General features: G+C 40.4%; 1 protein-coding gene across 3 annotated transcripts in view; it reads left to right on the top strand.

The window, feature by feature from the left end:
• The window catches only part of LOC135510599 (phospholipid-transporting ATPase ABCA1-like), a 246065-nt gene that overhangs the window by 119363 nt on the left and 103019 nt on the right, over positions 1-23683 (top strand). For all 3 annotated transcript variants that reach the window (XM_064931639.1, XM_064931637.1, XM_064931638.1), the window contains exons 23-30: positions 1891-2105; positions 4079-4157; positions 12448-12641; positions 13183-13231; positions 13994-14107; positions 14250-14291; positions 14931-15070; positions 19905-20032. In XM_064931639.1, coding sequence (XP_064787711.1) covers positions 1891-2105; positions 4079-4157; positions 12448-12641; positions 13183-13231; positions 13994-14107; positions 14250-14291; positions 14931-15070; positions 19905-20032 — 961 coding nt within the window. The remainder of the gene's footprint in view (positions 1-1890; positions 2106-4078; positions 4158-12447; positions 12642-13182; positions 13232-13993; positions 14108-14249; positions 14292-14930; positions 15071-19904; positions 20033-23683) is intronic.

The raw sequence follows: 23683 nt of genomic DNA, 5'->3' as shown, positions 1-23683 counted from the left end.
TTTCTTTTATGACAGCGTTGCTAGTTAACTATCTTGCTACTTTGGGGAGAAACAATCTGATTGGAAAGTGTAGACATGGTAAACAGTACCGGAGACACCTTTTAGTTTTTGATACAGCATCTTGTTTGCTAGCAACGAGATTTGCATTTGCTAACTAATGTTAAATAAGTGTATTGTTTTTCCCCGCAGTTTGTCAAGGTAATTAGTTAGCCAGAAAAATGTGTTTGCAGTTAGTTAGCAATTGTTTCTACACTATTTTGCGAGCTACAGTAGTGCTGCTGTGTCAAGTTTACATTTGACCATTGTGATTGACAAATTAACAGTTAGTTAAGTACTGCATCCCTCTTTGCTAGCAAACGTAATGCTACCTAAAACTAAATAAGGTGGCTCCTCTAATGTTTACATTTTGATGTTTGTGACATGCTTGTTTTAATGCTTTCAGAGTCATGGGATTTCAGTGAGGCACTCAATGGGCGTCTGGGCCATGGTAGTAACGAGCTATAGCATAGCACAGAGATCAAATTCAGAAGCTCAGATGGTGACAGGGGACAAGGGGTGGGAGGAAAAAATGGTTGGGTTCTCAGGTTCTCCAAACAAAATAGCATATTGCTGCGTGAAGGTATGGCTAACGACCTCCGAGTGTGTCCTTATAATGCGTCCTGTGGGGATACAAATTTAACTAGCACGGAGGGGGGGAAAACGACACGCTCAGCAGATATCCCTGACCTTTTGTAATAATGACCCCAAATCTGACAAAAAATGGGGTGGGGGTCCAGCTGGACTGCATTAATAATACCATCACCAATATTATGCCGGTCCAATTGTCAATTCCACAAAACAGCACAGTGTACTTCACTTACATATTACTTTGACTCTAGTCAGTATCTTGTAATGTAGGGGTTCCTAGTTTTCCCATTGTTGTTTTACACAATGGTTGCATGTAGTGTTTAGGCGTAATTTCACATCCGATTAGCAGTCTTGCAGTATGTGGCCTGTTACATCCTTATTTCCTCTTAAAATGTAAATATCCTGTTACACTTCAATAAAGCCATTGTATTGCTAACCTTTAAAATCCTACATTTCCTTGCAGATCAGAGTATATATATTGGAGACAAAGGGTGTTTATGCTGTTTTGAAATGTGGCACAATCAACAATAACAGAGACACATTTCACTGCTGCCACTACGCACGCTGTGAGCTAACGACATCCGCTAGATGACCATGCTGTGACTTCATCACAAATGTCATGCCTGCTTCCTGATTGACTAGGAATGTGCTAATTAGTATATGTTAGCTCAGGCGGCATGATATAACCCACCCCTCCCTCTGTGAACAAGCAGGCTCCGGGGTCGTGTATGGATTCTCTGTGGTTGCCATTTGGTTTCACTCAAATATAACTTCCACTGACAAGCAAGGAAAGTGTGTTCAGAAACAAAACAAAGGGTCTGCTAGGAGATTGATTTAACCAGGCCTATGCATAGTTGTATGTTGGTTAAATAGTATTCTGTTGCGGTGGAAGTGTATGTAGTTGTTGTTTTCTATCTTGATTTGGAAGGAAGACTGTTATTGCACAATTTGTCATTTGTTCCAGATTCCCACCCACACACACAGTCTTGTTGCTTTGCAGCACAGTGTGAGTGTTGACACAGAGGGCTGGACAATGAGGAAATAAGCACAGAAACACAATGTGGAAACTTGGCTCAGTTCAATGACTTTACATTTGTTGTTTATTTGGTGCAACTTTCTTTATTTCTCACGATGGTTGACGAAACAAACAAACCACTCCCAGAGTACTGACTCACACACATACACACACCAGCCCCCTACCACCTCAAATTGGACCCATTGAGTGAAATCAATAGATTGGTTTTCTCCATCTCTCCCCCGCAGGTCGCACAATCATCCTCTCCACTCATCACATGGATGAGGCGGACATCTTGGGAGACCGCATTGCCATTATCTCTCACGGCAAGATGTGTTGCTATGGCTCCTCCTTGTTCTTGAAGAAATACTTTGGCAGTGGCTACTACCTCACTCTGGTCAAGGCCGGAGACGGGCAAATGACCAACCAGTGCACTGGAGTCGAGCAGCGCCAGGTGAAAGAGGTAAATGGAGGAGAGTGAAGTTGCCCCTAGACACTGAGCTCGGGTCAGTTTTTCATTTTACCAAACAATGGTTAAGGTTTGGAAGATCCCAGATCTGTACCTACGGGAAATATCACCAAGGAGCAAAGTTAATCATTTAACGTGTGTGCTGCATTTTGCATTGATGTCTGTTTTGGGCTTAGGAAATGTTCTGTTGATAATTTATCAATATGATTTTTGAAAGTTGTGCTAACAGTTGAAATGGTTGAAGAGCCAAAACATGCCCCCAGATTGATAAATAGTTCTCTATTTAGGAAATGATGGAGCTGGGTGAACTCCGCACTTGACACTTCATGTGCTACCTAGTTAAAAATCCCAACTTTTGTTTTATTTTTATTGGCTGTGCGTTTTCAGCTTAGTTTCATTTGATCATTGTGAGCTAAACCTGTATTTCCAAAGGAAATTTGCAATTGCCCATTTATGATGTCTGATCCCACATTGAACAACATCACTCCACCAACCAATAATTCACCTAAAACGGGGCATGATAATTTGTTAGACTTTTTGCATCTGGGGGAATCACTCCAATAGTAACCTCTAAGACACATCAGCAACACTTGCCATGCAGTCCATTATTGACAAGGTTCCTCTGACTTGCCAAAGTGATCTGACGTGTTGCCCACCCCTGTAATGATCTGTTTAGTCTCCCCCAGCATGAGAATTGGCAAATACCTCAGTACTGGATGATACAAATTGTCTTGAGGGAGGGGGGAATGGGATTCTTGATCTAGTTCCTTGCAGTGCCTTGCACACTTAGTTTTAATCAATAGCAGCAAATGAACAAGATTCACTGATGCCTGCAGGGCTACAACAATTACCATTCGTCTATAGGCTCTTTGTGGGGAGTGGAGTAATTTGTTCAAAAATGAATAAATAAATTAAGAACAAAGAGACAAACGAGAGATGTAATGATCCCGCAAAATGACTTGCATATTCAGCCCGTTGGTGCCGAGGACTTGGCCTGTGGTTCTCATAAAAACAATAGTTCATGCTTCCCATTCTGTCCATTGACTGTAAATGGGGTGAAATTACATCCATTTTGAGGTTGGGGTTTTTTGGGGTATTTTGGTCCTTTAATATCATTATTTGCTAAAAGTAAACACAAAAATGGTCAAAAACTTGGTTAGCACACTACCGTCATCAGAATTTTAACTACTTTTGCATGGATATACAGCACAGTGGGGTCCAAAATTATTGACACCCTTGATAAAGAAGCGCAATAATGACTGTTTAAAACAAATACGGACCAATATTCTTTGCTCCAAGAAATTGGGAAACTATTTTCTTTAATACTAATACAATTGCTCATAGAAATATATTTTGTACAACAAGTCATATGATTTTCCCTCAAAGGTAGAGGTAAAAATGATTGACAAAGATTCTTATCAAGTAGTCAAAAGTTTAGTATTTGGTACCATATTCTTAGCACGGAATGACGGCATCAAGCTTGTGACCCTACAAACTTGTCGGATGCATTTGCAGTAAAAAAATAATAAAAAATGTGTGTTTCAACTTTTTTGAGCCCAGTGGAAATGAATGGTAAATAATATGTGTCATGTTGGAGTAACCAGCATTGTAAATAACAATAGAATATGTTTCTAACACTTATACATTAATGTGGATGCTACCATGATTATGGATAATCAAGAATAAATAATGAATAATGATGAGTGAGAAAGTTAATGGGTCAAAGATCATACCCACAAGACATGCTTACCTCTCACCATCACCAATAACTCATGACACGATGGTTGAGCGAATAACATGAAATATATACAGTGTCCATATTAGGATAGTCTCAGTAGGACTTTCAATCTCAGCAGTCCTGCTTAGACTACAGTGGTGATTCGATAGATATGAGAAGAGAATTATGTAGGCAACAATCAGCCTTAGACCTCCACTGTGATGCAACCTTTTTCATTTCTCTCTAATAGGAGACTGGTGAGTCAATGAGGAGAACCAGTCTGGTTGAAGGGATCGCACAACAGAACTGGAGTAACTCTGAACCCACAGGTAGGACTAACACCACCTAAATAGAATTCATCAACAGGATCCCCCTTAATAACCTAACCGAACTTTGTCATGTTTGTCCCTTATACATATACAGTATGTTTTACCTTAACTGTCATGGGAAATAGTTCAATTGAAGGACGATTTCATGTAATGTCTTTCCAAGTACTCAAATCACCTAACATTGTATGGGTGGAACTCACCACCATACAGCTAGAACAGAACAGAAAGACGAAGAGTGGCCTGAGAGGTCTGACAGGCTTTAGAATGTCATGTCAGCAGTTGATTGTCCACTCCATTTCTTGTCACAGTGACATCTCTAAGTATTCTAGTCCACGCTCTCTCTCTCTCTCTCTCTCTGAGATCTGTGACACTGGCTAGTGAGTCTTATTGACCGACCAGTGTCAGTCCCAACCAGAGTAGGTGCCGACCGTAGTCCCAATCAGTAATAAGGCAGCCTTGGTCTTCTAAATATAACGATTTTTTTACTTGGAGTGACGATCAAGAATCAAGGAGCTGGGATTGGGGGCCTGGATTGTACCTATCATGAAGGGAGAAAGACTGGATTTTGATTGATTGATTGTGTGTGTGCTTGCGTGGGGGGGGGGGGTGGCTTGAATACAATGTTATGGCTTCATTTTGATCAATATCCAAACCATCTAAAAAATAAACAACAAATATGACAGAGGGACCCAAGGATATATTCAATCATATCCTCTCTGTATAACTGTCTGGGTATGCCAATGTTCTACTTAAAATCCACATAGATGTACCAGTCAAAAGTTGACACATTTACAGTACTCATTTCAGGCATTTTCTTTATTTTTATTATTTTCTACCTATATGAAATCATGTACAGTAGTAACCACAAAAGTGTTACACTAATCAAAATATATTTTAGATTCTTCAAAGTAGCCACTTTTTGCCTTGATGACAGCTTTGCACACTCTTCGCATTCTCTCAACCAGCTTCATGACGAATGTCTTTCCAACAGAATTGAAGGAGTTCCCACAATGTGACCAACCACCTTATGTAGCAAATGTTGAAATTGTGTTTTTTTTACATTGAATAAAAGCAGAGACACAAGCTACAAAACGGTTTATCATACACTGCATTTGAGGAACAATGAGAAAGTAATTCTGCCTTGAAAGTTGATTAACTTGTCACTTTTGAGAAAATGGCCTTTGAATAATTTGGTACCTACTAGAGAGTTCTCCTTTGTCTACACCCATTCAGCATTGTTCACACCCTCTTCAGCTTTAGCACCCACCCGAACTCTGACCATATTACTCGCCCGAGCAGAGCTGGTTACGTTGTTTTCATGTTATCCAGAGCGTTGATGACTAACTGTGCTGCTGGCAACAATTTAATTACGCTTTTTTGCCAACGTTTACTGACACCGGCCATATTCAACAGGTGTTGAGCATTCCTAAATTCATCAGTTATTCTGCGCTATGGCACACACAGACGAGAGTGCTCTGAATTAGGAGCATATGGCCAGACTGAATATGCGAACGCACCTGAATAGTTACTTGCATAGTGGATTCTTTTGGTAACCTCACTAGCGTCCCACCTGGCCAACATCCAGTGATATTGCAGCGTGCCAAATTCAAAAACAGAAATACTCATTATAAAAATGTATAAAACATACAAGTGTTCTACATGGGTTTAAAGATTAACTTATTGTTAATCCAACCACGGTGTCAGATTTCAAAAAGGCTTTATGGCGAAAGCATACCGTGTGATTATCTGAGAACAGCGCCCAGCAGACAAATCCTTACAAACAGTAACCAGCCAAGTAGAAGAGTTACACAAGTCAGAAATAGTGATAAAATTAATCACTTACCTTTGATGATCTTGCACTCACAAGACTCCCATTTACTCAATAAATGTTAATTTTGTTCGATAAAGTCCATGTTTATAAAACCTCTGTTTTGTTTGCGCGTTTTGTTCAGTAATCCACAGGCACAAATCCAGTCACAACATGAAGACGTATCCAAATAGTATCCGTAAAGTTCGTAGAAACATGTCAAACGATGTATATAATCAATCCTCAGGTTGTTTTTAGTCATAATATTTGAACCAGACAATAACGTTGTCAATATAAAAGGTAAACAAGAAAGGCGCGCTCTCAGTCGTGCATATGGAAAAATCTCTGGGCCACTGTGGTGTCCACTCATTCAGAGAGGTCTTACTCACTCATTTTTCAGAATACAAGCCTGAAACAATTTCTAAAGACTGTTGACATCTAGTGGAAGTCATAGGAAGTGCAATTTGAGTCCTAAGTCTATGGATACTGTAATGGCATTCAATAGAAAACTACAAACATAAAAAATCCCACTTCCTGGATGGATTTTTATCAGGTTTTTGCCAGCCAAATCAGTTCTGTTATAATCACAGACATTATTTTAGTGTGTTCTATCCAAATCTACCAACTACATGCATATCCTAGCTTCTGGGCCTTAGTAACAGGCAGTTTACTTTGGGCTAACTAACCAGGTTCAATGTTAGCTAGCTTACATTAGAATATAAATAGCCAAGCATATGGCTCTGAGATACGAATAATAAGGACATACATGTAATGTTAGCTAGCAAGCCAGCCAGCTAACATTAGCTAGCAAGCTAACAGTACACTTAAAATGAATAGACTTTGTCAAAATTAGAAATGTGTAATATCTGAAAATTTTGCCTGCTGGGCTATCTTACCTGTGGTCTGAAATGGGAGGAGATAGCCACAGTGAATTTACCAGCTAATGTTACGTCTATCAACTTTTGGTAAGACATTTTGCTAGCTAGCTAGCTAAACAATGAACCATAATCCCAACTCCTGATGAATCTGCAGGTAGCTAACCAACCAGATTCAATGTTAGCTAGCTAACGTTAGTCTATAACAAGCCAAGCAAATGGCTCTGAGATACGAATAATAAGATCATACACGTAATGTTAGCTTGGAAGGCAGCCAGCTAGCGTTAACTAGCTAACTGTACACTTTAACTTGAAATGAAACAACTTTCTGTCAAAATTAGAAATGTATAATATCTGAAAATGTAGCTAGCTAGACTATCTTACCCATACACATTATAGATAGATGTGTCCTGTCACAGATGCCATGGTTGCCCTTAGTTTGAAGATGTAATCCAGAGACAGGTGTTTTCTCCATCTCCTTAGCTATGAATTCCACTGATTTCAAAACTTGTCCTCCAGAAAGTGGAGAGCAACACATATGCAGTTTTATTACGTAATGCATTTTTTAAATGCCGCGTTAGACAGGATTACCTACACATACTGACAAGCTCAAATAGACAGAAGTGTGCTATATGGCCAATCCAAACTCAACTCTTGGCATGTTCAGCCCACTCATTATGTCAGCCAATCATGGCTAGCGGGAAGGTTGCTGCATTTTTCTGTGGCTAAACCAACTAGGCTCGTAATCAATTGTATTCTTATTTACAGAAGGCATACAAGTTTGTTATTTAGGCACATGAAAGTTTACATGTTCGAGATGGCATTTCTGCCAAAAAAAATGCATTTTGATAAAGAAAAAAGTTTGTTCAAGCGGCTCTACTGTAAAGCAGTGATCCGCGACATACGCCTTGTTTCCTTAAATGGGTCACACATGCTGACACTCTTGGAATTTTCTCAACCAGCTTCCCCTGGAATGCTTTTCCAACAGTCTTGAATGAGTTCCCACATCTGTTAAGTACTTGTTGGCTGCTTTTCCTTCACTCTGCAGTCCAACTCATCCCAAACCATCTCATTTGGGTTGAGTTTGGGTGATTGTGGAGGCCAGGTCATCTGATGCAGCACTCCATCACTCTTCTTCTTGGTCAAATAGCCCTTACACAGCCTGGAGGTGTGTTTTCGGTCATTGTTCTGTTAAAAAAAAAAAACATTCCCACTAAGCGAAAAAGAGATGGAGTATCGCTGCAGAATGCTGTGGTAGCCATGCTGGTTAAGTGTGCCTTGAATTCTAAATAAATCACTGACAGTGTCACCAGCAAAGCATCTCCACACCATCACACCTCCTCCTCAATGCTTTACGATGGGAACCACACATGCGGAGATGATCCGTTCACCTACTCTGTGTCTCACAAAGACACGGCGGTAGGAACCCTAAATCTCAAATTTTGGACTCATCAGACCAAAGGACAGATTTCCACCGGTCTAATGTCCATTGCTTGTGTTTCTTGGCCCAAGAAAGTCTCTTCTTATTATTGGTGTCCTTTAGTAGTGGTTTCTTTGCAGCAATTAAATCATGAAGGACTGATTCACATCTTCATCTCTGAACACTTGATGTTGAGATGTGTCTGTTACTTGAACTCTATGAAGCATTTATTTGGACTGCAGTTTCTGCAGAGTCTGGTAACTCTACTGAACTTATCCTCTGCAGCAGAGGTAACTTCCTTTCCTGTGGTAGTCTTCATGAGAGCCAGCTTCATCATAGCGCTTGATGGTTTTTGCGACTGCAATTGAAACTTTCAAAGTTCTTGACATTTTCTGGATTGTCTGACCTTCATGCCTTAAAATACTGTATTACCTCATCCCAGGTGTAGATGATTAGATTTCACTTTCACCATCGCTTGTGCATGTCGTGATAGTCTTTGAAGCAGTCCCTCTCTGCCAGGAAACAAAAAGTGAAAAGGCATTTCGGCCTGAAGATCTGTCATTTCTCACTTTTTCTCCCCCTGTGTTGTGCAATGTGTGCAGTTATTCTTTTGTCTTTTGTCATGTGTGTTGGATGTTAGATAGTGGCTCTCACCTTGAGTGGGGGGTCTTGTGATGGTTGTGAGGTTGCTTTGGAGCACCAATTCAGACATTTCCAACACCAGCAGCTTTCGGAAGGCCAACTGTGAGAGAGGGGTTTGACCTTTTGCTTTGGCCATCTACTTGTGAAGAATTAAATCCTTTACTGTAGCAATGTCCATAAAAAAGCTTTATACCACTTCCTGGTCTTGTAGAGGACCTGGTAGTAGAGCATCAGATATGTCGACACCCCCTATGCTGGCACTGTAGTCCTTCACAGGAATGGGGACGTTCTTCCTCACCCATGCCCCATTGGCATTTTTCACCCTCCTTGAGACATGGTCGTTATTAAATGTCTTATGCTGTGTGGTGAGAATGGTTATTTCCCTAGTGTCCTTACATTTCACAAAAAGCAGCTTGTCAGTCCTGATCCAACGTATGGTCCCCCTCTCCGATGTCTTTGTCATGTTGTTTACCTTGGTCTTGGGGAATCCAATCCTGTCCGGACAAATGGTGCCACCAGCCCCTATTTTCTGTTTCAAGACGCCTATGAAAAGCATGGGACTAGTAAAAAATGTTTACACAAAGAGCTTGTACCCACTGCCAAGTAAGGGGAAGTCCATCAGCTGCATGACAGAGTCATAACTAAGGCCCTACCCGACGGGTGTGATCGTCTTGTCTTCATAGATTAAGAAGTTCCATGTGTAGGCAGAGGCTGAATCCGCTAGCACAAAGAGCTTGTAGCCCCATTTGGTCAGCTTAGTTTTCATATATTGCTTCAAGCCAATTCTAGTCTTTGAGGCAACCATGCGGTCATCTATATATAGATTTTGAGCAGGCTGGAAGTAAGTTTTGCATGCACCATGTCATGATAAAGGGGCTTGACTCTTGCAAGGTGATCAGACCCTACAGTCCCCTTATTCTGATCAATCTCCTGATCCTTTTGTGTGTCACTCATGTGAAGAGTACGTTTGATGGGCAAAAATCGGTTTTCACTGATGATGGAGGTGGGGAGCTAGAACCGATAGAGTGGGGACTTACCTGGGGACTTAAACTGCAGTGCGGATGGTTGAAGAGGAGTGGGGTCTTTGTCGAGTGGTGGATGTAGAACCATCAGACAGAGTGATTGTCATAGCAGTGGGGGGGGGTGAAGAAGACCTTGACCGGCAGGGTCGCTTGCTGGGGAAGGGTGGCTCACAAACGTCATCATCCAAATCCTCTGCATCCTCCACTCTGTGGTGAATAAAATAAAGGGATATATTGAATTACAATTGACTAAATTTACAAAATAGCATTGCTGTAAAGAAAAAACACCAATCATACACTATCTTTACAGTGACTCACACAGAATGTGTGAAGGACACACACAATGAAAACAGTAATACCTTGGAGACAAAGGCAGAGGTGAGAACCACAAATAAACAATGGCCATGAGAGTTTAGTGGCCTCTCCAAAGTTACAAGGATGAAACTTAGAACAGCAAACAGTGAACTAATATGAAACATAGACAATAACTACTTATAATTCTAACATTGACATTGAAATTAGTTACATAGGCCTATGTTAACTAAATCCAAGACATAAAAAGCAGACAACTCATAAAAAATGAAATGCATAATTGTAAATTAGCTATTTAAAGTCATGAAAATAATTTACTTACAGATCTAAAAGTGGATCCTTCCAGAAAGCAATCTTCGTCTGCTGAGTCGAAATCCTCGTTGTCCTCGTTGTTCCCCTGATCCGAGTCCGACTCCAGTATTTTATTCAAAGCTTCTATGTCGTTATACATCAGCCATCTTTTATGCTAAAGCGATGGAATTAAAGTGATGAAATCTGTTTACAATGCAATGTAATGTAGCGTGCTCAGTGAGTCTCATCTCTGAACAAGGTAGCAATAGTTAGCATTACGCATAAAAGGTTCTAGGCCTTGGTTTGTCCCACCCAGGTCAACTGCATATCCCTGGAAAACTTCTCATTGGCTACAAGACTGTGAAGGTGCCATAGTGGCCAATCCCCTGCGTAATGGATGCCTACAGCACGTAAGCAGGCAACATCATATTTTTGATGCGCAAAGTTAGTCACTCGGTGGACATTCGACATTCGTTGCCATTATGTCATACATCATCAGATAACATTGGCAAAAAAAACATTGTTCCTTCCAACCTAAGGATTCATTTAGAACCCCCTATGTAGCTATATCTCAAATCAAAGCTTACATTGTAAGATGTTGGCTGTTTGAAAACATTGTGTAAAATAAAAATGTTGACTCTCGGGGCTGTTGATCAATAACGGTAGGTCACAGGCAGACAAATGAGATGTCCTAATGATCTGTGAAGTCCCGGCTTTCGGTGTGTATCAACGTACTATGTTTATTTAGTTTCTGCGTCACAATGCTAACCAGAATGTCGGTAGCAGCCATCTTGAAATGAGGTCATCGGCTCCTCCTGCCCGTATAAATCTGTATGCCCATATATGGTAGTAAGTCACACCAAATAAAACAAATCAAATAGGGTCCCTTACGGTTAAGAGGTTGTTAAGGAAAAAGTGTAAAGCATGTGAAGCCCGGTCCACTTTCCGACGTCATAAAGCCAAAGCCTCGCTTGGTTGAGCAGCTGTAATTATCTATGTGATCAATGGAGTAGGTGGTGTTTTCTTGGGCTGTGCATACCAAATGGCACCCTATTCCCTATAAAGGGCAATACGTTCGATTTTGAGATTTGCTCTTTAGATATCATAATTATGAGGAACTAACAAGATATGGCAATTCCAGTATCTATTTGGAATTTAGAATTTCAAATCCACTTGTGTTTCTCGAATATCTTCCATACTTGCCATGGTGCTGGTTTTTACAAAACTCACAAACCAACTGTATCTCAACTCTGAATATGACCCTTGAGGAGACACCGATTCACCTCACTTTTGAAAAAGTAAAAGAGTTGTAGAATGTTTTTGTGTTGGCCTCAATGATTTCAAATGACGTGTATTGACTTGTACGGTTGAAATTTTTATTTTTTATTATTGTCATTTGTCATTATAAAGGACAACAATTATACTGTAAGTTCTTTTCAATATATTCATGTCATCCTTCCTGTTATTCCTTTTCAATATATCCATGTCATCCTTCCTGTTATTCCTTTTCAATATATTAATGTCATCCTTCCTTTTATTCCTTTTCAATATATTCATGTCATCCTTCCTGTTATTCCTTTTCAATATATTCATGTCATCCTTCCTGTTATTCCTTTTCAATATATTCATGTCATCCTTCCTGTTATTCCTTTTCAATATATCCATGTCATCCTTCCTGTTATTCCTTTTCAATATATCCACGTCATCCTTCCTGTTATTCCTTTTCAATATGTCCACGTCATCCTTTCTGTTATTCCTTTTCAATATATCCATGTCATCCTTCCTGTTATTCCTTTTCAATATATCCATGTCATCCTTCCTGTTATTCCTTTTCAATATATCCATGTCATCCTTCCTGCAATTCCTTTTCAATGCATCCAAATCATCCTTCCTGTTTCTCTTCACCATGTTGCGCTCATAGATGTCAGTAAGGTGGTGTGCCGGCATGTTCCCGAGGCGGTGTTCCTCGAGAGCATCGGCCAGGAGATCACCTACATCCTTCCCTATGGCGGGGCCAAGGATGGCACCTTTGCACTCCTCTTCAAAGAGCTGGACCTCAAGATGGCCGACATTGGTGTCACCAACTATGGCATCTCAGATACCACACTAGAGGAGGTATGAGGCGGACGAGACACACACATACACTGCGCTCTCCTGAACTAACCAAACGCTTACTATGCCAAGGGTAGTGTTGGATTATGTAGGCAGGTACATACCGCCAAGTGAGTGTTGTTGAACACAACTAATATGTCTCAGATATTTTTGGCAGATGAAGAGGCTTGGCAGGCAGTGTGAATATTTCCTTCTCAACAGACATAAGGTTATTCATGTGGTACCTACTGCACATATTTACTTAAGGAAGGGAAACGAGATGTTAGTCTGTGGTATTTTCAATATTGTGTGTGTGTGTGTGTGTGTGTGTGTGTGTGTGTGTGTGTGTGTGTGTGTGTGTGTGTGTGTGTGTGTGTGTGTAATACAGGAGGAGGGAAGGAGGACTATTTATCAGTGTAATGAAGATAGTCCTTGTTTTTGTAATTACAGGAGTGTTGTCGATCATTTGTTTAAGACACACATAGAGGTCACTTCAATGATGAAAAATTATGAGAAAAAAAAGCCATTTCATATCATGGTAATTATGCCGTGTTCCATCTCACAGATTTTCCTCAAAGTGGCAGAGGACACAGGTGTTGATGTGGAAATACCAGGTAAAATGGCGGTTGACTGTAATTTGGGGGGTTAAAATGTAACAATTTAGTAATATAGTTTAATCGTGGACTGATTATATGAAGTATCGACACAACCACTAGAACACACACATTATTGAGTCTTCTGTATTGCTTTGATTTTGAATGATTCTCTGTACTACATTGATTTAACTAGTGTTGATTTATTATGCACTCATTTAGTATAACTCAACAGCATTTTCCTTGTTGGATCAATTACCAAAGGACTTGCTTTTCAACCTACAGCCAACCTTTGCATTTTATCTCAAATCTGACAATTACTTAAAAACCCTAGTCTTTTAGGGTTTTCTGTTTTACATACAGTAGTGTGTAGTGATGGGCACTGATATGGAATATCGATACGATATCAATTTGTATTGGTTTTATTAAAAAAGCATTGCAACTGTGTGAATGTTCACTTTTTCTCTCGAGAGTCCAGACAACTACTTGCTGATCGCTCCCCATTGGGCCATGTGTGAATCTTCTGGGAGCCTAAACCTACCCAACTAATTTGAATGCAACGGGAAGCCCATCCACCGTGATGTCCCAAGAAAAATAAACGGATATGACGATATACCTTGATCATATCGATATCAATATCATATCAAATTATTAATATTAGTGCCCACAGCTAATAATAATACAACATATAGTTCACAATACAGGTTGCTGTACTTTCTGTATGGTGTTCGTAACTGTAAACGGATTAAGCCAAAACAACTAATCTTCAGTATATTCTTTCAGATATCAACACAGCTTTGGTAAGAGACAAGACAAGAAGTTCAAGGGAATCCAAGAGGCAACGGCAAAGCCTCACCAAAGTCAGAGACACTTCAGACGAAATGCCTGGGAAAAGTGGTATGCCATTAACCTTCGAGTGTTATCGTCAAAAACTAAAAAGTAAATAAGCCTATTCTGAACTAGAGAAGGGATGTTTAAGTGTAATGTATGGTCATGATCCATTTTCTTTATGTCCTCCCTGTCTATTGTTACTATCCAGTTGATGACGAGATGAAAGTGAAGTTCACTAGCAGAGTGGAGGGTATGTATACCGGGTCAATGCCTTGTCGTCTTGCAGCAGCTCACACATTCATGTAAAAAAAAAGCCTCATTATTTGCTGCTCTCTGACAATTAACTCTGGAGAAGATGCAAAAGGTCAGTCATTGTGACAATTCGTGCTCCTTTCTCTCCTTGGTTGCCAAGACAGCTGATTTGTCATACAGGTGGCTTTTCCACACTAGCGGCCATTTTGGAAAGCCAAATGAATATTACATGAATTCATATTCCTCACAGGAAGTTTTCATTTTCCACAATACAATAGTATCAGAACATTTCTCCCGTCTTGCAATTTCTCCCTGAGCAAGACCATTTATGAAACAAATTCAATATCACATGCCGGTTTACCATTTGAATATGCTTTGTGTCAAAAATATTTTGGTTGGACTTTTGAGACTGATAAGAGGTTGCTTTTTTTTTGTGGGGATTGTTTTACTCTTTTGGGTGGAGACTGATAACTGTGTTTTTTGTTCCTTTTTACACCATGGGAAAAGCTAAATCATTTGTATTCACTTCCTACAAACCCAAGAGCCTAACAGATTGTTATCAATTCACTTCATACAATCCTATTCTACAGAAAGCGCACTGTAGTAATGCAGACATTTTGTATGCCTTCCATTTTAGATGTGGAGAGAGTGGCCAATGTGAATGGGAAGGGCTCCAGTGTGATCACGGGATGGGAACTGATCCGGAGACAGTTCCTGGCCCTCTTCATCAAACGCTTTCACCACGCACGCAGGAGCCGCAAAGGCCTCATTGCTCAGGTAATGACCACACATAACCCCCATAGTTCTCTATGCCCTGTTATAAACTGGGTGGTTCGACCCCTGAATGCTGATTGGCTGACAGCCGTGGTACCCGTATACCACGGGTATGACAAAACATTTATTTTTACTGATGTTTTTACTTTGGAACCAGTTAATAACAGCAATAAGGCATCTCTGGGGATTGTAGTATATGGCCAATATACCATGGCTAAGGGCTGTGTCCAGGCACTCCACGATGCATTGTGCCTAAGAACAGTCCTTGGCTGTGGTATATTGGCCATATACCCCCCCTCCCCCCCCATGCCTTATTGCTTAATTATACCATTTAGTGTTGTACTGTCATGAAAAAAATAATTTACATTGTGAAAAATTGGTTGCACTGTGGGAGGGAAGTAGTTTTATAAATGGATGTGATAATACTTCCAACCAATTAATCTGTGGAGGAGAAATTAAATGAGTTAATGAGAGAACTTGTTTTAGGGGACAACGCACATTTGAATGCTCAGTACATATATATATATATATATATATATATATATATATATATATATATATATATATATATATATATATATGTATATGTGTATGCAACACACCTAGAATGCATGAGCAGTTTCTTAAGGGTAGTGGAGATTTGATCTCATCTGAAGAATTTTGTCAGTCTCTAGCTGTTGCCAAGGAGACGGAGGTCGTCACAACTTTGAGAGATGCTCTGTAATGTAAACACGCGCACGCGCACACACACACACACACACACACACACACACACACACACACACACACACACACACACACACACACACACACACACACACACACACACACACACACACACACACACACACACACACACACACCAGCCCTGTGAACTTTGTCTCCCCACCACAACGGTTTCCACTTTAAATTCATAGGATCCTGAAAGTCAGAGAACTGTCTGATTTGTTTTGAGTTTTTTTTCCTAATTTGCGAGTATGCTAATAATGTGGTTTAATGAGTTATGTATCAGATAAGATTATCATAACAATTAGCTCACTGACAGGTTGCTATTAGTCTATTAAGTGTGTGTCTCTATCGTTTTGTGGGTCATTTTAATTTCCAGTCAGAACCAATACACAGTTATCTATTTACATGACACCTTCAATTTCTCTTTCATCAGAGATGATACACAATTGTTGACTTACAACCTGAGAATGAGTTGTTCTTCTTCTCATTTATTTTGAGCTCTGCTCCCTTATTAATCACAAAGATGAAAATCTTTATTCGTAACACGTGTATAGACGTGGTGCAACCCCATCAGCGATGAATGATACCATGACATTGAATTAATTACACTCCAAAGGCATCGTATTCATAAAGTGCACCACTCCGCTCCTTCCATTTGCCCGTGTGTAAACCTACCACCTGCCGCGTTCTAGAACACACTTCCTCCTGTAACTCTGTAATACTGATCCCACCATTAGTCACTGTCATTCCCGGACGTCGCTCTGTTGCGTTAGCGAGGGGAGGTGTGTGGAAGTGTGTGTGTGTGGAGTGTTAGAGATTCCCAAAATGCACCCTATTCCCGATATATTGCCATATGTTTCATTTTGGGCTCTAGTGGAAAAAGTTATTCCCTACGAAATATTGGGATGCAGACTGTTTCAGGGTTTCCTCCCTCCTTCCTCCTCTCTTCTTCCCCATTCATGTCACTTGCAGGCCTGACCATCATGTAAACACCTCCCATTGTCAGCTGATTGTGAAGAGCATCTCTTCAAGCAGAGCCGGTGGGGAATTCAAAAGAGATGATGGTGTGAGACTCAAAGGGAAGTGATTTATGGGGACGAAAGTCAGGGGATGGACGCTCGTGGAGGTGGTGGGGAGGCGAGCTCATTGGTTGTGTCGTGTGAGCGAAGTTGACTGAATCGAAGCTCGGCGTGTGTACATGGGATTGAATGCGATGCCTTGTGGCAGGAAGTATCGTGCTTGATTCAAAATGGAAGTCCTCTGCCTCCACAGCAGATGACCCTCCTGCCAATGGAAGCACGGGGGGGGGGGGGGTTGGCCATTTCCAAGAGTGAATGTGTAATTTGAACAAAGCCGATAGTTTGCGGCAAAGTGAAGTGATATCTATTGACACTTTTGTGTGTTATGCCAGACAATTGGTATTAACGTTGCACTTGAGGAACAATCGTCATAAAAAAAACAAGAAACATTGAATGCGGGAAACCAGACCCATGACTCAGCATATGTTGTAATTTTTAGCTCATATTACTTGGACAGTTTCATTGAAATGTGAATTATGTCATGTCAATGTCGGGGCATCATACTCACAGGGAAATGAAAGGACAGTCTTGTTTTTGTAGACTCCTACGACATTGCCTTCCAGTCTCTTTGTTCTACCGTTTCGCTATTATCCTGTGGTTTACTCGGATAATTAAAGTTAATTGATGGTCTGAGCTGCTCTTTGACTTCTCAGATATGTAACCAATGGCAACAAAGTTACACCCTTAAACTTGGCCCCTGAAGTAGCTTTCTGTGGTGTTCTGAAATGTTCCATCAATTTATTCTTCTTAGTCATCAAATTAGCCTGTGTATTGCAGTGAGTCTCTGTTATTAGCACTTGTGAATTAGGCTAATTTATTATTGTGAGTCATTGTTATTTCCTGTCAATTAGCCTTTAATGGCCGACATCGTACAGTATATACTGCAGCATCACCTTGACAACCCAGGTCAGATACATAATATGGAGAGTGCAATACATATTACTTACGTTGTTCTACATTGATTCCACACCGGTCTGGATTGAGACCGAGGTGTCATGATTATGATGATTATCAAAATCCCTGTTGATGGAATAGAATTAAATAGAACACTATAGGAATATCATATACTGTACAGTACCAGTCAAAAGTTTGGACACCTACTCATTAATTTCTATATTTTTACCATTTTCTACATTGTATGATGATAGTTTAAACATCAGAACTATGAAATAACACATATAGAATCATGTAGTTACCAAAAATGTGTTAAGAATATCTAAATATATTTGATATTTGATATTCTTCAAAGTAGTCATCCTTTGCCTTGATGACAGCTTTGCACTAGTTGATTCACAAAAACAAATGTATTATGCCAACAAGCCAGTCTGCCCTCAAATGAAATGCCATTTTACAGTGAATCACAAAACACAATATTTGTGTTTTGGTGTTTGTATTGTACCCATTTAGAAAGATCAGACTCGTTGTTTCACCAAACTTGAGGTGTGCTGCTAAACTCAGTCTATAGAGTGCATTGACATTGTGAACGTAATTACTTTTCTCCATTGTTTGCGGGGTGTTTGCAGAAGAACTACTACAAGCTGCCACACACAATTACAGTCAGAGTGTGTGTTCTGTTGTCCTCCATCTTACGGTTTGTCTCATTAAGCCGCTTTTCAGTAAACGCGGACTATTACTTCTCCGGTGCCTGCATTTACATAGAACTCATTTACATAGCATTTTTCCAATATATTGTACTGTTTGAATGGGTTCCGGCAATTGCAGCATGCAATTAATCAAGTTGAGCAAACATCTCTCTTCAGTGGAGTACCTAGTGGTACAAGTGATGAAAGAGATATTGTACATTCTGTCTTTGACTTTTAGTCAGCTCCGAGAACGGAAATGAAAAGGGAACATTTCCACGAGGGAGAGAAAGGGAGGAAATTGTGGCAGTGAGCTTCGATGGTGGAAAAGAGAATAAAGCGAAGTGGGTGACGATTGATGATGTTTGAAAGTGTTTAATAAAACTCCTTACACATGCATGGCAGCCATAACAAGTTCACGGTGAGCATAATAAAAGGGTTTGGTCTCATGTCTTATTACTTGCATCCCTATCATTGTGGAGTGTAACAGAGATTGGGTGGGGGTTGGGGCTGATGATGGGGGTAGGATGTTGTAACTACTGTAGCGGTAGACATTTTGAATTACTCTCCCCACCCATCTCTTCCACAACTACGCAAGCCGGCACACACAGGCACTGGCACGGACGCACACGCCACACGCACACACACACACACACACACACACACACATGCAACCACGGTTAATAGATTTGTGGCAATGATACAGTGCATTCGGAAAGTATTCAGACCCCTTTTTTCACATTTTGTTACGTTACAGCTTTATTCTAAAAATGTTTTTTTTTTTCTAAACAAACAATGTAACGTAACAAAATGTGGAAAAAGTCAAGGGGTCTGAAAACTTTCTGAATGCACTGTACTTAATTTGAATGATGCTTATTCAGTGCAGTGCAGTACACATTTCCAATCTGAGTGAAAGCACATGACAAGTGAAAAGACAAATTGTCACTCCCAGCATTTACTAATTGGATTGTGCAATAACACTGATTCAGCCTGAGGGAGCCTCGGTCATACACATGAAACATCCCTCTTCTAGTTCTATGGAGAATATGCTCTGTTCATTTGGTTGGCTGGTGAAAGTGGTGCCGTAACACACACTATTAGTTTAGATATCCCCCTATTAGATGAGATTAACTTAATAACAGAGCATACTGTACTATAACAGTACACTGTATGCAAGACTTGCATGTAGCGTCTGTCACATGATGACATGAATGACAGACCAGCCATGACACTGTCCTAACATGGAAAATATCCAACTTTTGTTAGTATCATTACAGAGTTATGTGGACAGTCCGTTATTGTCATGAACTCATACGACAAGCATTGTGTCAGCCTCGTGTTGAGACAGTGTCACAACAGTGTATTGACAGGATAGGATACCTAAAATAGGCAATGCGCAAAGAAGCGCCATTTTGCAGCTGATTCTGATATCATATCTATGTCACACAGGTGATTCTGCCTGCTGTCTTCGTCTGCCTGTCTCTCATCTTCTCCGTCATCGTCCCACCTTTTGCGGAGTACCCCAACCTGGAGTTGCAGCCTTGGATGTATGGACTGCCCCAAACGACATTCTACAGGTGAGCCACTGAAGCGTCATGCTCTCAGACTATAAAATGACACCTCTCAGTGCAGGTGAACATGTTGATATTTGTATTGAATAAGTGGAAATGTAACGAACGCAGCGGGGTAACCTGACCGGGACAGGTATAAAATCATTCTTAAAATATGTAAAGTAGTTCTACTGTTATGAACAAAGAGCATACTGTTAATGTGAATGCAGAAACCACATATTGTAGCTGATACTGCAGATCGCTTCTAGTTCCAATGTTTGGAGGGAATAATTGTTTTGATTACTTTCCCCTAAATCAGGCACTCCATTAATTCCAGGTCTGGTCTCTAAGTGTGTATGTTTCAGCCAACTCTTCTGACTATCGCCGTCATATCAATCCCATACTGTATGTCATCATGACATTGATTGTCAGAGAAGTTGTCTGAAGCAAATCAAGGTCTAGTACCTGGCTAGTCCTTTCCTTCCATGGTTGAGTCTGCAATGGCATACTAAATAATTAATCTTACTGTGTGCCCCAAATAGCACCCTATTCACAATATAAGGCACTACTTTTTTTTTTTTTTACCAGAAAAGGTCCTGGTCTAAAGTAGTGCACTCCATAGGGAATAGGGTGTCATACGGGACATACACACTTTCTTTTCTAACATCAAATCACAATTTATTTGTCACATGCTTCGTAAACTAACAGTGAAATGCTCACTTACTGGTCATTTCCAACAATGCAGAGAGAAAAATCTAGAAAAATAATAACATGAGGAATAAATACATAATGAGGAACGATAACTTGACTATATACACGGGGTACCAGTACTGAGTCAATGTGCAGGGGTACGAGGTAATTGAGGTAGTACAGTTCATAGAGTACCAGTCAAAAGTTTGGTCACTTCTACTCATTCAAGGGTTTGTCTTTATTTGTACTATTTTCTACATTGTAGAATAATAGAGAAGACATCAAAACTATGAAATAGCACATATGGAATCATGTAGTAACCAAAAAAGTGTGAAACAAATATATTTGAGATTTGAGATTCTTCAAAGTAGCCACCCTTTGTCTTGATGACAGCTTTGCACACTCTTGGCATTCTCTCAACCAGCTTTATGAGGTTGTCACCTGGAATGCATTTCAATTAACAAGTGTGCCTTGATAATTTCTGTAATTTCTTCCGTTTGAGCCAATCAGTTGTGTTCTGACAAGGTAGAGGTGGTATACAGAAGATAGCCCTATTTGGTAAAATAACTAAGTCCATATCATGGCAAGAACAGTTCAATAAGCAAATAAGCAAAGAGAAAAACAGTCCATCATTACTTGAAGACATGAAGGTCAGTCAATACGGGACATTTCAAGAACTTGTTTCTTCAAGTGCAATCGCAAAAACCATCATGCGCTATGATGAAACTGGCTATCATGAGGACCAACACAGGAAAGGAAGACCCAGAATTACCTCTGCTGCAGAGAATAAGTTTATTAGAGATACCAGCCTCAGAAATTGCAGACCAAATAAATGCTTCACTGAGTTCAAGTAACAGACACATCTCAACATCAACTGTTCCTAGGAGACTCCGTGAAACAGACCTTCATGGTTGAATTGCTGGTTTCCAACTGCCGTGTCATTGTGTGATGCAGAGTAGGTGAACGGATGAGCTCTGCATGTGTTGTTCCCACCATGAAGCACTGACCTTAACATAATTGAGATGGTTAGGGATGAGTTTGACCGCAGAATGAAAAAAAGCAGCCAATAAGTGCTCAGCATACAGTAGGGCAAAAAAGTATTTAGTCAGTCACCAATTGTGCAAGTTCTCCCACTTAAAAATATGAGAGAGGCCTGTAATTTTCATCATACACTTCAACTATGACAGACAAAATCAGGAAAATAAAATCCAGAAAATCACATTGTAGGATTTCTTCTGAATTTATTTGCAAATTATGGTGGAAAATAAGTATTTGGTCAATAACAAAAGTTTGTCTCAATACTTTGTTTAATACCCTTTGTTGGCAATGACAGAGGTCAAACGTTTTCTGTATGTCTTCACAAGGTTTTCACACACTGTTGCTGGTATTTTGGCCAATTCCTCCATGCAGATCTCCTCTAGAGCAGTGATATTTTGGGGCTGTTGCTGGGCAACACAGACTTTCAACTCCCTCCAAAGATTTTCTATGGGGTTGAGATCAGGACCTTGAAATGCTTCTTATGAATCCACTCCTTTGTTGCCCGGGTGGTGTGTTTGGGATCTTTGTCATGCTGAAAGACCCAACCACGTTTCATCTTCAATGCCCTTGCTGATGGAGGTTTTCACTCAAAATCTCACGATACATGGCCCCATTCATTCTTTCCTTTACACGGATCAGTCGTCCTGGTCCCTTTGCAGAAAAACAGCCCCAAAGCATGATGTTTCCATCCCCATGCTGCACAGTAGGTATGGTGTTCTTTGGATGCAACTCAGCATTCTTTGTCTTCCAAACACGACGAGTTGAGTTTTTACCAAAAAGTTATATTTTGGTTTCATCTGACCATATGACATTCTCCCAATCTTCTTCTGGATCATCCAAATGCTCTCGAGCAAACTTCAGACGGGCCTGGACATGTACTGGCTTAAGCAGGGGGACACATCTGGCACTGCAGGATTTGAGTCCCTGGCGGCATAGTGTGTTACTGATGGTAGGCTTTGTTACTTTGGTCCCAGCTCTCTGCAGGTCATTCACTAGGTCCCCCCGTGTGGTTCTGGGATTTTTGCTCACCGTTCTTGTGATCATTTTGACCCCATGGGGTGAGATCTTGCATGGAGCCCCAGATCGAGGGAGATTATCAGTGGTCTTGTATGTCTTCCATTTCCTAATAATTGCTCCCACAGTTGATTTCTTCAAACCAAGCTGCTTACCTATTGCAGATTCAGTCTTCCCAGCCAGGTGCAGGTCTACAATTTTGTTTCTGGTGTCCTTTGACAGCTCTTTGGTCTTGGCCATAGTGGAGTTTGGAGTGTGACTGTTTGAGGTCGTGGACTGGTGTCTTTTATACTGATAACAAGTTCAAACAGGTGCCATTAATACAGGTAGCGAGTGGAGGACAGAGGAGCCTCTTAAAGAAGAGGTTACAGGTCTGTGAGAGTCAGAAATCTTGCTTGTTTGTAGGTGACCAAATACTTATTTTCCACCATAATTTGCAAATAAATTCATTAAAAATCCTACAATGTAAATTTCTGAATTTTGTTTTCTCATTTTGTCTGTCATAGGTGAAGTGTACCTATGACGAAAATTACAGGCGTCTCTCATCTTTTTAAGTGGGAGAACTTGCACAATTGGTGGCTGACTAAATACTTTTTTGCCCCACTGTATGTGGAAACTCCTTCGAGACTGTTGGAAAAGCATTCCAGGTGAAGCTGGTTGAGAGAATGCCAAGAGTGTGCAAAGCTGTCATCAAGGCAAAGAGTGGCTACTTTAAAGAATCTGACATATGTAATCTATTTTGAAATGTTCAACACTTTTTTGTGTTGATTCCATTTGTGTCCTATTATGGACAGCATATACATTCTATACATAGCATATCGACAAGCCTGTTTTAAAACTTACAGTAACACAGATGTCTTCTGTGAAAGTTCACCATCTGTACATTTTCTTTGAGAACTTCTTGTTCTGCATTTCGGGGCTTGCTTCCGAAATACA

The sequence above is a fragment of the Oncorhynchus masou genome, chromosome 23 (assembly GCF_036934945.1).
Source record: "Oncorhynchus masou masou isolate Uvic2021 chromosome 23, UVic_Omas_1.1, whole genome shotgun sequence".
NCBI classification, from domain to species: Eukaryota; Metazoa; Chordata; class Actinopteri; order Salmoniformes; family Salmonidae; genus Oncorhynchus; species Oncorhynchus masou.
Note: the sequence above shows the minus strand (reverse complement) of the source record. Positions and strands in the feature narration are given on the sequence as shown.